Source organism: Lepidochelys kempii, chromosome 1 (genome assembly GCF_965140285.1).
Source record: "Lepidochelys kempii isolate rLepKem1 chromosome 1, rLepKem1.hap1, whole genome shotgun sequence".
NCBI classification, from domain to species: domain Eukaryota; kingdom Metazoa; phylum Chordata; order Testudines; family Cheloniidae; genus Lepidochelys; species Lepidochelys kempii.
The window spans coordinates 8087178-8100886 of NC_136380.1; the positions used below are offsets into that span (position 1 = coordinate 8087178).

Below are 13709 nucleotides of genomic sequence, written 5' to 3' on the forward strand. Positions count from 1 at the left end.
CCTGTATGAAACTGCAGAAAAACCTGAGAATCTCTGGATTAAGTTTAGAAGTGTGAGCAACAAGGGTGATGTCGTGGTGGGAGCCTGCTATAGACCACCGGACCAGGGAGATGAGGTGGACGAGGCTTTCTTCCGGCAACTAACGGAAGTTACTAGTTCACAGACCCTGGTTCTCATGGGAGACTTCAATCACCCTGATATCTGCTGGAAGAGCAATACAGCGGTGCACAGACAATCCAGGAAGCTTTTGGAAAGAGTAGGGGACAATTTCCTGGTGCAAGTGCTGGAGGAACCAACTAGGGGCAGAGCTCTTCTTGACCTGCTGCTCACAAACGGGGAAGAATCAGTAGGGGAAGCAAAAGTGGATGGGAACCTGGGAGGCAGTGACCATGAGATGGTCGAGTTCGGGATCCTGACACAAGGAAGAAAGGAGAGCAGCAGAATACGGACCCTGGACTTCAGAAAAGCAGACTTTGACTCCCTCAGGGAACTGATGGGCAGGATCCCCTGGGAGAATAACATGAGGGGGAAAGGTGTCTAGGAGAGCTGGCTGTATTTTAAAGAATCCTGATTGAGGTTACAGGGACAAACCATCCCGATGTGTAGAAAGAATAGTAAATATGGCAGGCAACCAGCTTGGCTTAACAGTGAAATCCGTGCTGATCTTAAACACAAAAAAGCAGCTTACAAGAAGTGGAAGATCGGACAAATGACCAGGGAAGAGTATAAAAATATTGCTCGGGCATGCAGGAGTGAAATCAGGAAGGCCAAACCACACCTGGAGTTGCAGCTAGCAAGAGATGTTAAGAGTAACAAGAAGGGTTTCTTCAGGTATGTTAGCAACAAGAAGAAAATCAAGGAAAGTGTGGGCCCCTTACTGAATAAGGGAGGCAACCTAGTGACAGAGGATGTGGAAAAAGCTAATGTACTGAATGCTTTTTTTGCCTCTGTCTTCACGAACAAGGTCAGCTCCCAGACTACTGCACTGGGCAGCACAGCATGGGGAGGAGGTGACCAGCCCTCTGTAGAGAAAGAAGTAGTTCAGGACTATTTAGAAAAGCTGGACGAGCACAAGTCCATGGGGCCGGATGTGTTGCATCCGAGAGTGCTAAAGAAGTTGGCAGATGTGATTGCAGAGCCATTGGCCATTATCTTTCAAAACACATGGCAATTGGGGGAGGTCCCGGACGACTGGAAAAAGGCTAATGTAGTGCCCATCTTTAAAAAAGGGAAGAAGGAGGATCTGGGGAACTACAGGCCAGTCAGCCTCACCTCAGTCCCTGGAAAAATCATGGAGCAGGTCCTCAAGGAATCAATTCTGAAGCACTTAGAGGAGAGGAAAGTGATCAGGAACAGTCAGCATGGATTCACCAAGGGCAAGTCATGCCTGACTAATCTAATTGCCTTCTATGATGAGATAACTGGCTCTGTGGATGAGGGGAAAGCAGTGGACGTGTTGTTCCTTGACTTTAGCAAAGCTTTTGAAATGGTCTCCCACAGTTTTCTTGCCAGCAGGTTAAAGAAGTATGGGTTGGATGAAAGGACTATAAGGTGGATAGAAAGTTGGCTAGATTGTCAGGCTCAACGGGTAATGATCAGTGGCTCCATGGCTAGTTGGCAGGCGGTATCAAGTGGAGTGCCCCAAGGGTCGGTCCTGGGGCCGGTTTTGTTCAATATCTTCATAAATGATCTGGAGGATGGTGTGGATTGCACCCTCAGCAAGTTTGCAGATGACACTAAACTGGGAGGAGAGGTAGATACACTGGAGGGTAGGGATAGGATACAGCGGGCCCTAGACAAATTAGAAGATTGGGCCAAAAGAAATCTGATGAGATTCAACAAGGACAAGTGCAGAGTCCTGCACTTAGGATGCAAGAATCCCATGCACCGCTAGAGACTAGGGACCGAATGGCTCGGCGGCAGTTCTGCAGAAAAGGACCTAGGGGTTACAGTGGACAAGAAGCTGGATATGAGTCAACAGTGTGCCCTTGTTGCCAAGAAGGCCAATGGCATTTTGGGATGTATACGTAGGGGCATTGCCAGCAGATCGAGGGACGTGATCGTTCCCCTCTATTTGACACTGGTGAGGCCTCATCTGGAGTACAGTGTCCAGTTTTGGGCCTCACACTACAAGAAGGATGTGAAAAAATTGGAAAAGGTCCAGCGGAGGGCAACAAAAATGATTAGGGGACTGGAACACATGAGTTATGAGGAGAGGCTGAGGGAGCTGGGATTGTTTAGCCTGCAGAAGAGAAGAATGAGGGAGGATTTGATAGCTGCTTTCAACTACCTGGAAGGGGGTTCCAAAGAGGATGGCTCTAGACTGTTCTCAGTGGTAGCGGATGACAGAACAAGGAATAATGGTGTCAAGTTGCAGTGGGGGAGATTTAGGTTGGATATTAGGAAAAACTTTTTCACTAGGAGGGTGGTGAAGCACTGGAATGTGTTACCTAGGGAGGTGGTGGAATCTCCTTCCTTAGAAGTTGTTAAGGTCAGGCTTGACAAAGCCCTGGCTGGGATGATTTAATTGGGGATTGGTCCTGCTTTGAGCAGGGGGTTGGACTAGATGACCTCCTGAGGTCCCTTCCAACCCTGATATTCTATGTTTCGGGCCATCTAGTCTGGCCTCCTGCACAAAGTCAAGGCATACCTGGCTTTGCTTCAGCGCAGGGGCCGCACAAGGCCAGCGGTTCTCAAACTTCATTGCCCCGCGACCCCCTTCTGACAGCCAAATTACTACGTGACCCCAGGGAGAGGGGGCCGGAGCCTGAACTCCGCAGCCCTGGGCGGGGATGGAGCTCGGGCTTCAGCTTCAGCCCCGGGTCCCAGCAAGTCCAATGCTGGCCCTGGAAACCCCATTACAACGGGGTCCCGACCCACAGTTTGAGAACTGCTGCACTAGGCGACCTCTCCCGGTCTCGCCTACTGCTCCGTTTCCACGAGTCTGTGACAGGTGCTTCGTGCGACCACCGGTGTGTCCACCCTTCCTCTTGCAAGCAGGGCCACTTCAGTCTGTCTAAAGTCTTGGGTCCGCTTGCAAAGTCCTGGGGGGGGGGGGCCCTCTATCAGGAGGAGATAAAAACTGCACCAGGGGGATACAGCATCACTGTGTGCCCACAGAAAATGCCACTCCCTCCCTCCCCCCCCCCTGCAGATTTCCTGTTTCCCTGCAGAAAATGGCAGGGAAGCCGCGGGTGGAGAGGCAGGGGGCGACCGTAAGTTCAGTTTGTGGGGGTTGCCCCCCTCCAAACAGAGGCGAGGTCTTGGGGTGCACAGGGGATTACATGCCACTGCGCCCCCCGCCCCATTCTGCAAGGGCAGAGCTGCCCAGCTGAAGGAGGCTGTGTCTTGACTCTGCTGACTAATCTGCAGCTAAATGCAGCCTCCTGGGTCCTAGTGCCAGTCGCTCTCCCCTTCTGTGTGCTGGGAGCCTTGCTGTTTTCTGTGCAGCAAGGAGTGCCAGCAGTGGGGCTGGGAAGGGGGAGTAGGGGGAAGAGGCAGTGGGGAAGAAAGGGGGTGGAATAGGGATGAGGGAAGGAGAATGGAGAAGAAAAGGGGATAGGGGAATCATGGGGGAATCAGGAGCCTGGCAGGCGGTGTTCCCTCGGCAGCAGCTGAGGCTCCTCTGTTGAGCAGGCCCATCGAACCCTCACCCTGACAAGCCCTACCCGCCTACACTTGGTCCTCTCCAATGAGCCCCCCACACCTGGACCCCCACCCCACTGAGCACCTACCAACTGCACCTGGACCCCCACTCCCTCAGCACCTGGACCACACCCAGCCCCCCCTCCTGAGCCTCAGCCACCTTCACCTGGATCCCCTGCAGAGTCCCATTGACCCCGCACCCAGAACTCCCCAACGAGCCCCTGTGCATTCAGATCTCCCACTGGTCTGCCCGCACCCAGACTGCCCCACACAGAAACCTCTCACCCCACACCTACATCCCCCAACACTAAGCCCCTCCCCACTTGGATCCTGCTGGGCTGAGCCTGCCCTCCTACACCTGGTGCACCTGGCACAGGGGGGCAGGGCCCTGGGGAGTTTCTGGGGCAGGCCCAGCCCTTATGCTGTGTCAGGGTCAGGTGCAGCCTCACAGCCGAGTCCTTGTATTGGGGGAGGTGGGGGCTTCAGGGTGATCTCCCTCCTCCATTCAGCCAGTGGCCTGTGCTCCCCACTGCCATGCTGGAGCCACATTTATTTATTGACAAATAAAATTTGCAGAATTTTAATATATTGTGCACAGAATTTTAAATTTTTGGCACAGAATTTTAAATTTTGGGGTGCAGAATTCCCTCAGGAGTAAAAAACAAACTCTTCACTGCCAGCACCTTGGCGTTTAGACACAGCCCTAACCAACCCGTGTGTGCATGCGATACGGGGGAAATACTTGGACTGCATCTGTATTTTAACCTGCTATGCTGACAAGTATGTGTGTTCACCACAAGATGTCTCTCCAGGCTCTCTGAAGACACCGTTTATGTAGCATCTTCCAGAAGATGACTGGTTTGGAGCATTAGAACTGCCGTTGGTTTAGTAAACGAGCTCTCTGCATTCAGGCTCTGGAGGACTCTATTGGACTGGGGAGCTTGTGCTAGTGACGGGCTTGTGTTAGGAAACCATGAGTGGCTGGACCTTTTTCCTACATGGGCCTCTGAAGTGTGTCAGGTCAAAGAATGATAGTACACGTGATGGGATGTCATTGCCTTTTATGTGGCTGGCTGGAATGGCCCATCATGGGTAGGGTGACCAGATAGCAACTGGGAAAAAACTGGATGGGGGTGCAGGGGTAATAGGTGGCTATATAAGGAAAAGTCCCCCAAAACAGGACGGTCCCTTTAAAAATGGGACATCTGGTCACCCTAATCATGGGTGGGAATTGGGTGGACAAGCACAGGAAAGCTCTGTGTGTTCTCCTGGATGGAGTATGTCAGACCTGTGTGTACAGAGCAATATGTGTGTGTCCAACATCTGAATAGTGGAACCACTGCTAGGGACCTGGGTTAGCTCACCTGAAGGTCTGGGTCTTTTGTGGGAGTCTAAGGTTGTGGTTTCTGTTCCCTAAAGCACCTGGAGTGCTTTAGCTGATGCCTGTCAGTGTCTGTGTGCTTATAGCCCAAGGGCAGACTTTAATGATAACATCGTAGGAGCCTATAATTGTGTCAACTCTTTCGATTCCAGATACAACTGATTTGACTTAACAAGACAAAAATGTTTCTGGCTTCCAGGGCTGCAAACGCCATCTGGGTTCTAAAAACCCACTGCGTGTTGTGTTTTTTGCTGCCCTCTTATGGGCGATAAAGGTTCTGTCCCTGCGTCAAATGTCCCTTCCGTGTGGAGGGGTAAAGCAGGCATGCCCCCTGTGCCGAGGTCGCCAGCGGCTGGAGCTGAGCATGCTGCCTCTGCACTAGCTTTCCCAGCCACAACCTGGCTGTCAGGGTGTTGCGGTCAGGCCTGTTCTGGTCTGGCCACTGGCAGTCCCACCAGCTGTGGGCTCCTGAGAGCCAAGGTCTCTGCCCTGCCCCTTCCCGGTGGCTGAGTATCTGAGTTCTTGCCTCGTTCTGTCCCAGTTCCTTGCTAACCGTGTCTGCCCCCTCATCCCCAGGGGTGTTCCTGATCCCCTACTTCGTCATGCTGCTCTTCACCGGCCTGCCCCTCTTCCTGCTGGAGCTCAGCCTGGGCCAGTATGGAGCTGCAGGGCCCATCACCGTCTGGAAGTGCTGCCCCCTGTTGAAAGGTGAGTCTGTGCCTGGCGCAGCATCCCACTCCCCCGAGTGAGCAGGACGTGGGGAGAGGCAGCTGCCGTACATCTTACCTCCCCCCACCACTTCTGGCCCCTGGACACACAGTCTCCTTCTCTGTCACCCATAAACCACAGGGGACAAGGTCCTCTGCCCCTCGCTCTGACCACATCACCTCCCGCTCTCGATCCCTCCTCCAGTCCTGCTCCTCCACCGAGTCCAGTTCAAACAGCCTGTCTGCCCCTTCCAGGCCTGGCAGAGCTCCACCCCCATCCCTTATCTGACCACATCCCTCAGCACAGCCCCTCCGGGCTAGGTTTATCCACTTCCCCTGCTGTCTCCGCACTGTCTCAAGCGCCCGGAAATGCCTCCTTGAGCTGCTCTGCAAGGTCAGCGCCCTCTCCTCACCGCAGCCCTATCTGAGCAGCCTTCCCCATAGGCTGTAACACAAAACCCAGCCTCCCCTCCCTGTCCCCAGAGGATTTCAAAGCACTAAAGGATCTGCCCTCCTGGCCCCCTGGGAGGAGCGTCTGTTGTCTCCATTTCCCAGAGAGGCCAATGGCCTGGCCGGACCTCCCAGATGCGTCCAGCGCTGCAGCCCGCACTGAAATCCACAGGGCTATGGGCACCCGGGAACGTCAGGTCCCACAAGTGACTGGCAGGGCTGGGCGCAGAGCCTGGTCTCCTGACTTCCTGCCCTGCTGCGAGAGCGTCCTTCCTGCTCTAATGGCTGTAAAGTAGGTCTTGGTGCCGGCAGCGTTCTCCGCCGCGGATGGCTCCCAAGCAGAGCTATGGTACTCAGCCATGCTGTCGACTCTCTCCAGCTCAGCCAGACCCTTGTGGGGGGGACGGACTCTGAGCATGAGGACACTCCAAACCAACGAAACAAAACTCTCTCTCAATCCTCTCCTCAATCATCCACCTTGGGGGAGGGATAGCTCAGTGCTTTGAGCATTGACCTGCTAAACCCAGGGATGTAAGTTCAATCCTTGAGGGGGCCATTTAGGGATGTGGGGCAAAAATTGGGGATTGGCCCTGCTTTGAGCAGGGGGTTGGACGAGATGACCTCCTGAGGTCCCTTCCAACCCTGATATTCTATGATACACCAAAGGAACCCACTGGGCAGCAGGTCCTTGCTCCGGCCCCACGCCATTCAGTGCAAGCATGTGAGGGTGGGACGCCCAGCACCACTCAAACCGTCTGAGCTCAGCAGTGTCTGTCCCCTGCTCCCTCTCTACTCCCCCTCCTGGGGGGTTCAGGCCCTAGAGCTTCCTACTCTGTCCCAGGAGCAGGCAGATCACCCTGTGGCCCTGTGCACTGGCTAAGCCAATGCCAATGTGGGCTGTCAGCCTGAGCAGACCTGTCCGAGCAGGATGCTGGGCTGTCCCTAGTCCCACACGGGCTCTGTAGCTGGCAGTGCTGGACGCACCTTGTCTGCGTGAGGGCAGGAAGCCTGCCTGGGGAGGAGAGATTTGGATGAGACACAAAGGCACCAGCCAGCGAGGGGGCCGGAGAAAGGAAGGGGACGTGGGCCGACGGGCTGAACCTCCTGACAAGAGATGGATGGTTCACTGTGAGATCACTGGGCCCAGAGCCTGCAGACTCGCTGGAGAGAACTGGGGGGACCAGATTGCCGCGGTGGGCCTCGTCTAGTTCCCGCATGCAGCGAGTTCGCTGGGCTGTGTTCGGATCTGAGCGCTCGGGAGCTGCAGAGGTGTCTTCTCCCAGCCTCCCACGCCAGCGCTGGCATGGGACACCGAGATCCGCTGCGTGCCGCTCTGCCTGCTTCTCTTTCGCTCCCTCTCAGCGGCCTAGGAGACGTGTTGGTACGTGTCCGGCCAGCGCCTAGCGCAGCGGGGCCCAGCCTGCGGACCTTGCCGTGGTGTCAGGGATGCTCCCTGCAGCACGTGCCGTCTCCCGTCGTTGGCAGCGGGCAATGACCAGTGCCCCACACGCACACACCTCGCCATCATTAGTGCAGCTCGGACGCTTGGCCTCGTGGCACCCCTCCCCTGCCTCCATCCACCCGTTGTCTCATGATGGAAGTGTGAGAGTTTGGGCCAGCAGCCGCCTCTCTCCTGGGGGCCCGGGTCAGCGACGGGGGCCCAGCGGCGCTACGTGCGTTCACGAGGCAGCAGACGTGCCGGCTGTGAATGCCAAAGGGCTCAGCTTCGATCCCCGCCAATGCTCGCAGGGGGTGTGAGCGAGCAGGGCCCGCGTCTCCTCGGCAGCTGCACCTTCCTCCCTCCCTTCCCTGCAGGGATCGGCGTGGGCATGCTGCTCGTCTCCTCGCTGGTGTCGCTCTATTATAACGTCATCATCGCCTGGACTTTCTACTACCTGGGCATGTCCTTCCAGAGCCCCCTGCCCTGGTCTTGTGATGCTCCGCGGAACGCCCCCCTCTGCCAGGTCTGTCTCCTCCCTCCCGGACGGCCACTCCAGTGTGGCGGGCCGGGTTATCCCCCTCAACAGGGCAGCTTGGCCTGGTGCTGCTTAAAACACTCAGCTGCTCCTCATGCTGCTGTGGATGGGCTAGGAGGGGGCATCTGTCCGGGCCAGCCAGGGCCTCTGTATGTGAGGCTGTTGGGTCCAGGGTACGGCTACTGTAGGAGATGGGGCCGGCCAGCCATAGTGCGAGGATGTTGCCTTTCCCTCTGGGGCCTGTTGCCGTTTGGGGAGGTGTAGATGACCTGACTCCCCTCCCTCTCTGGGGAGCCTGCCTCTCTGTGCGGTGGGACAAGGAACAGGGAGTTTGGCAGGGGAGGAAGCTTCTGCCTGGGGGCAGCCGGCATAGGGTGGGGGAGTGGGTGACCAGCCCGCTCTGTGTCTTGCAGAACGCATCAGGAAACTCCAGCCGGTTCAGTGCCAGCGAGGCCTTCTGGAAGTGAGTGGCTGCGTTATGGTGTTTGTGTTCGGGACTGATTCGCCGCCCTTCCCCGCAGGTCGCAGCCTGCCTGGCGCTCTCCCTCTCCGTCAGGGAGCCCCTGTGCTCCTGTGGGAGCCTGAACCCAATTGGCTGGGAGCCTCGCCCACCTCTGCTCGCTCGGGAAATGCCTCTGCCAGCTCCGCTCTCGGCACCAGGGGGCGCTGCAGTCGGCGGGGTGCTGGGATGAGGGTCCGGGACTCCGTGGCAGGAAAAACAGTTGCATCAAGGGAAACCCCCTGCGTGGAGCTGTGGAACTCGCTGCCACAGGGTGCACTATGCACGAGAAAATAGCGGCTATCCTGGCGGTTGGGGTTGAAGCCATAAGCTCCTCTCCAGGCTGGGTTTGGAGGAAGCATCCTCTGCAATTCTGCCATGGCTCTGTGTTGTCAGTGTCACCCTCGACAGCTCACACGGAGACCAAGCCACTAGAGACCCACTGCTGGCAAACCGGCTGGAGGGGGTAGCAGGACCAGCATGCCCGATGTAGGCCTCTGTCATGGGCAGGAGGGGACTGGCTGGTGGGTGGGAAGCTGTTGCCAAAGTAGGAGGCAGGTATGAAGCCAGGAGGGGGCAAAGGGATCTGGTAGTGGGCACGGAGGCAGGATTTAACACCCACTCAATAGCCCCCCCACCATTCTGGTCCAGGGGGGCGGAGGGAGGCGACACCCTGTGTTCAGCGCAGGCTGGGTCTGCGTGTCTTTAACCTGTGTTTGGGCCGTGCAGCGAGCAGGTGCTGGGGGTCACGCACAGCTCCGGCCTCCACGACCCGGGCCCGGTGAGGTGGCCGCTCGCGGTATGCTTGTTGGTCGCCTGGATCGTCATCTTCCTGTGCATGCTAAAGGGGATCCGCAGCTCGGGCAAGGTGAGTGGCGGGCAGGGCGCAGGGTTTGCTAGCGTGGGCCTGCTGGAGCGTGTTTCCCCGGCAGCCGAAGGGAGGGGAACCCCGTGTGCGGGCGAGGCGGGGGGATTCTGCGTATGTGTCCTTTAAAGAGGTAAATGCCCCCAGAAGCTTGGTCGATGGGCACGTTCTTTCCAACGCTGATGACTGAGTATCACAGTCCCCGGCTACTATAGAGAGTGGGTCTGATCCCCATTTTACATGGGGAAACCGAGGCATGGATAGAGGTATTGGGGTCACCCGGAGCTGAGTCGCTGACCATTAGATAGCACTGCCTTTGCCCGGACTAATTGGTGTTGAGCTGGGGCCGCGTCTCATGAATTCTCACTAGGCTCCCAGACTCTCGCTATCCTACAGGTGTCCTGTGTGTCGGCCGGGAGGGCAGATGGGGTAGGAGGCAGATCTGCCATGGGAAGGCTAGAGAGAGGCTGGGGCTTCTCTGGTTAAAAGGATATTGCCACACCCACGCCTTCGCCGTTCAGCATGTCCTGAGATCTCCCCTCCAGGGTGTCTGCACTGGGGAGGGATTCTGGGCTCCCCAGCCCTGCACAGGACGGGGGGGGGGCACTACACATCGATTGGGGGCGAAACCGCTAAATATAGCAACAAGCAAAGTGCTCATCTCCTCCCACCACCAAAGAAAAAGGCCCCAGGGCACAGAACAACGAATAACCAAGAAGTAGGGCCTGGCCCCACAGCACATAGACCGGCCCATGGAATTGAGGGGGAGGTGTCGGTCATGCATGCTCTGACCCCAACAAGGCTCAGAACAGACCCACAGGACCCCTGGGGCGCTCTGTGCATGGTGTTCCTGGCCCCATCCAGGCTCCCCGCTGGCTCTCGGGAGGCTGCACCAGGCTGAATCCGGCTGGGTTCGTCCTGCAGTTGGTTCTGCCCCACGGTGTTGCCAGAGTGATGCCGTATTATTAGGGTCCCGGACCGTGAAGAAGTAAGGGTGGCAAGCCCCCTGCAATAACTTTGCAACCCCCCAGCACCCACCAAAACCCCCTTTTGGGTCAGGAGCCCCACAGATACACCACCGTGAGATTTCAGATTTAAATAGCTGAAATAATGAAATTTACTATTTTTAAAATCCTATGACGGTGAATCCTATGACTATGTCTTACCCTCCATCCTAGGCCTGGGCCCCCCCCATTGACATCCGCACTGCAGGGTGTGGGTGTCTCCTTGGTGCTGGCGGGTGCAGCGCATCAGGGATGGTGTGTGTGGGGGGGTGAGCAGCCAGTGGTGCTGTCAGCACCATGGGGGGCTGATGGATGCAGCGTGCCAGGGGTGGGGGGGGGGTGTAAGCAGCCGGGGGTGTGGCCGTGCAGGGATGGAGGGGGGATTTGATAGCTGCTTTCAACTACCTGAGAGGTGGTTCCAGAGAGGATGGTTCTAGACTGTTCTCAATGGTAGCAGATGACAGAACGAGGAGTAATGGTCTCAAGTTGCAGTGGGGGAGGTTTAGGTTGGATACTAGGAAAAACTTTTTCACTAGGAGGGTGGTGAAACACTGGAATGCGTTACCTAGGGAGGTGGTGGAATCTCCTTCCTTAGAGGTTTTTAAGGTCAGGCTTGACAAAGCCCTGGCTGGGATGATTTAACTGGGGATTGGTCCTGCTTTGAGCAGGGGGCTGGACTAGATGACCTTCTGGGGTCCCTTCCAGCCCTGATATTCTATGAGACTATGATTCTACAGCCGGGGGTGTGGCCCTGCAGGGATGGAGGGGGGTGTAAGCAGCTGGGGGTGGGGCCCTGCAGGGATGGGGGTATATAAGCAGCCGGGGGTGTGCCGTGCAGGGATGGGGGGGTATATAAGCAGCCGGGGGTGTGCTGTGCAGGGATGGGGGTATATAAGCAGCCGGGGGTGTGCCGTGCAGGGATGGGGGCGGGTATATAAGCAGCCGGGGGTGTGCCGTGCAGGGATGGGGGCGGGTATATAAGCAGCCGGGGGTGTGCCGTGCAGGGATGGGGGGGTATATAAGCAGCCGGGGGTGTGCCGTGCAGGGATGGGGGTATATAAGCAGCCGGGGGTGTGCCGTGCAGGGATGGGGGGGGTATATAAGCAGCCGGAGGTGTGCCCTGCAGGTGGTGTATTTCACAGCGACGTTCCCGTACCTGGTCCTCATTGTGCTCATCATCCGAGGAGCCACGCTGGAGGGATCCATCGAGGGCGTCCGCTTCTACCTCTCCTCAGACTGGAGCAGGCTACAGAGCGCTCAGGTACCCCGCCCCCCACCGCCTGGGGCCCCTTGGACTCCCCATGTCCCCCCTCGGGGCGTCTGCTGCTGGTTCTGCGGGTGGGGTCGTCCTGGGGCTGGCTGGAGGGGGTGAGCGCAGAGCCACCAGGTGCTTGGCAATGGGCCTTGAGCCGATGGCTGCAGCTCAGTCAGAGCGTGTGTGGGGGGCTTGGCGGGCGCGGGGTCGGCGGGACGCGGCGGCCTGCGAGGAGCATGTTGGGGGCGGGGAAGGAGCCGGCTCCCAACCAGCTTCTCTCCCCTAGGTGTGGAACGACGCTGCCTCGCAGATCTTCTACTCGCTGGGCATTGGCTTCGGGGGGCTGCTCTCCATGGCCTCCTACAACAAGTTCGACAACAACGTGATCAGGTGAGCGGGTGGGCCAGGGAGCGCTCTGGGCCAGGCCGGGCGGGGCTGGGGCAGCCCGGTCCCGAGTGACCCTGCACACGTGCTGTGGGGGGGTCCTTGCTGCCATGGTGAGTCCCGAGCCACCTGGGTCTCTACTCTTGTCCCAGAGCTAGAGCTGGAGACCTTCTGCTCCCGAATGCCAGGTCCTGCCAGCGGGCTACCACCACTGGGGCGGGGAACTGGGTCGCAGCTCCTTGGCTCTGCCACCCCCTCCGCTCCATGGGAGCTGCTTGATGGTGTGAACGCCTCATCCCAAAGGCTTGACGGTCTCTGTGCCAGAGATCCTGGGCCCGGGGGGGCAGCCCCGGCTCCCGCCAGCTCCTCGTACAACTCCTCCCCCTCCCCCGCTCTGCTGCCCACAGGGACACCCTGGTTATCGCCATCGGGAACTGCTGCACCAGCTTCTTCGCTGGATTCGCCATCTTCTCCGTCCTGGGCCACATGGCGTGGAGGAAGAGAGTGCCGGTGGGGGAGGTGGCTGACTCAGGTATGGGCGGGGCCGGCTGGCCGTCCTGCCTGGATGAAACCATCCCCACTCAGCGCCTGCCTCCACCCTGCCCCGCCCCAGCCCAACTCCGTGCCTGCCCCAGTGATGCTGAGGGGTGGGGGGAGGTTCTTGCTGCCAATTCCTCTCCAGATCAGGCCAGCTGGGCCTCCAGCAGGAGCTGCTCTCACTCTGTCCCCTTGAGGATCAGGCGGCTCCTTGCTGGGCACCTTGCCCTGGATTTAGGAGCTTCGCTTTGGGCAGATGGGTTTAAAACTTGGCCTTTAACGGGGGCTCTGGGGATGATTCAGGCCCATCCCTGTGAGCGATGCAGCCCGTCCTCAGGGCATCCCGGCCGGGCACAGTTGGAGTGTCAAATTCGTGTCCCGTCCCCCCCCAACGCTTCTCAAATGTGCCCCGGCCCCGGCTCACGTTCCCTTCAGGGGCCACCGCTGGTACCGCCGTTGCTCTGGTGTTACCTGCACACATTAGGGCACCCCACCTTTTCCCAGCCCGTCGGGCTCCAGGCGTAACCCAGTGAATTTAGGCACCCCCACCTTTTCCCAATTCGTAGGGCTCCAGGCAAAAAGCACCTACCCGTTCCCAATCCGTAGGGCGCCGGGGGTAACTAACCCAGTCAGTGTAAGTACCCACACCTGTTCCCAATCCGTAGGGCGCCGGGGGTAACTAACCCGGTCAATGTAAGTACCCACACCCGTTCCCAATCCGTAGGGCGCCGGGGGTAACTAACCCGGTCAGTGTAAGTACCCACACCCGTTCCCAATCCGTAGGGCGCCGGGGTTGACTAACCCGGTCAGTGTAAGTACCCACACCCGTTCCCAATCCGTAGGGTGCCGGGGTTGACCAACCCGGTCAGTGTAAGTACCCACACCCGTTCCCAATCCGTAGGGCGCCGGGGGGTGACTAACCCGGTCAGTGTAAGTACCCACACCCGTTCCCAATCCGTAGGGTGCCGGGGGTGACTAACCCGGTCAGTGTAAGTACCCACACCCG

At 58.0% G+C, this 13709-nt stretch overlaps 1 protein-coding gene across 3 annotated transcripts in view; it reads left to right on the forward strand.

The window, feature by feature from the left end:
• LOC140907329 (sodium-dependent proline transporter) overlaps positions 1 to 13709 on the forward strand; it is a 47101-nt gene that overhangs the window by 27804 nt on the left and 5588 nt on the right. For all 3 annotated transcript variants that reach the window (XM_073333010.2, XM_073333020.2, XM_073333030.2), the window contains 7 exons: positions 5603 to 5734; positions 7999 to 8147; positions 8573 to 8622; positions 9388 to 9526; positions 11654 to 11788; positions 12069 to 12172; positions 12574 to 12698. In XM_073333010.2, coding sequence (XP_073189111.1) covers positions 5603 to 5734; positions 7999 to 8147; positions 8573 to 8622; positions 9388 to 9526; positions 11654 to 11788; positions 12069 to 12172; positions 12574 to 12698 — 834 coding nt within the window. The remainder of the gene's footprint in view (positions 1 to 5602; positions 5735 to 7998; positions 8148 to 8572; positions 8623 to 9387; positions 9527 to 11653; positions 11789 to 12068; positions 12173 to 12573; positions 12699 to 13709) is intronic.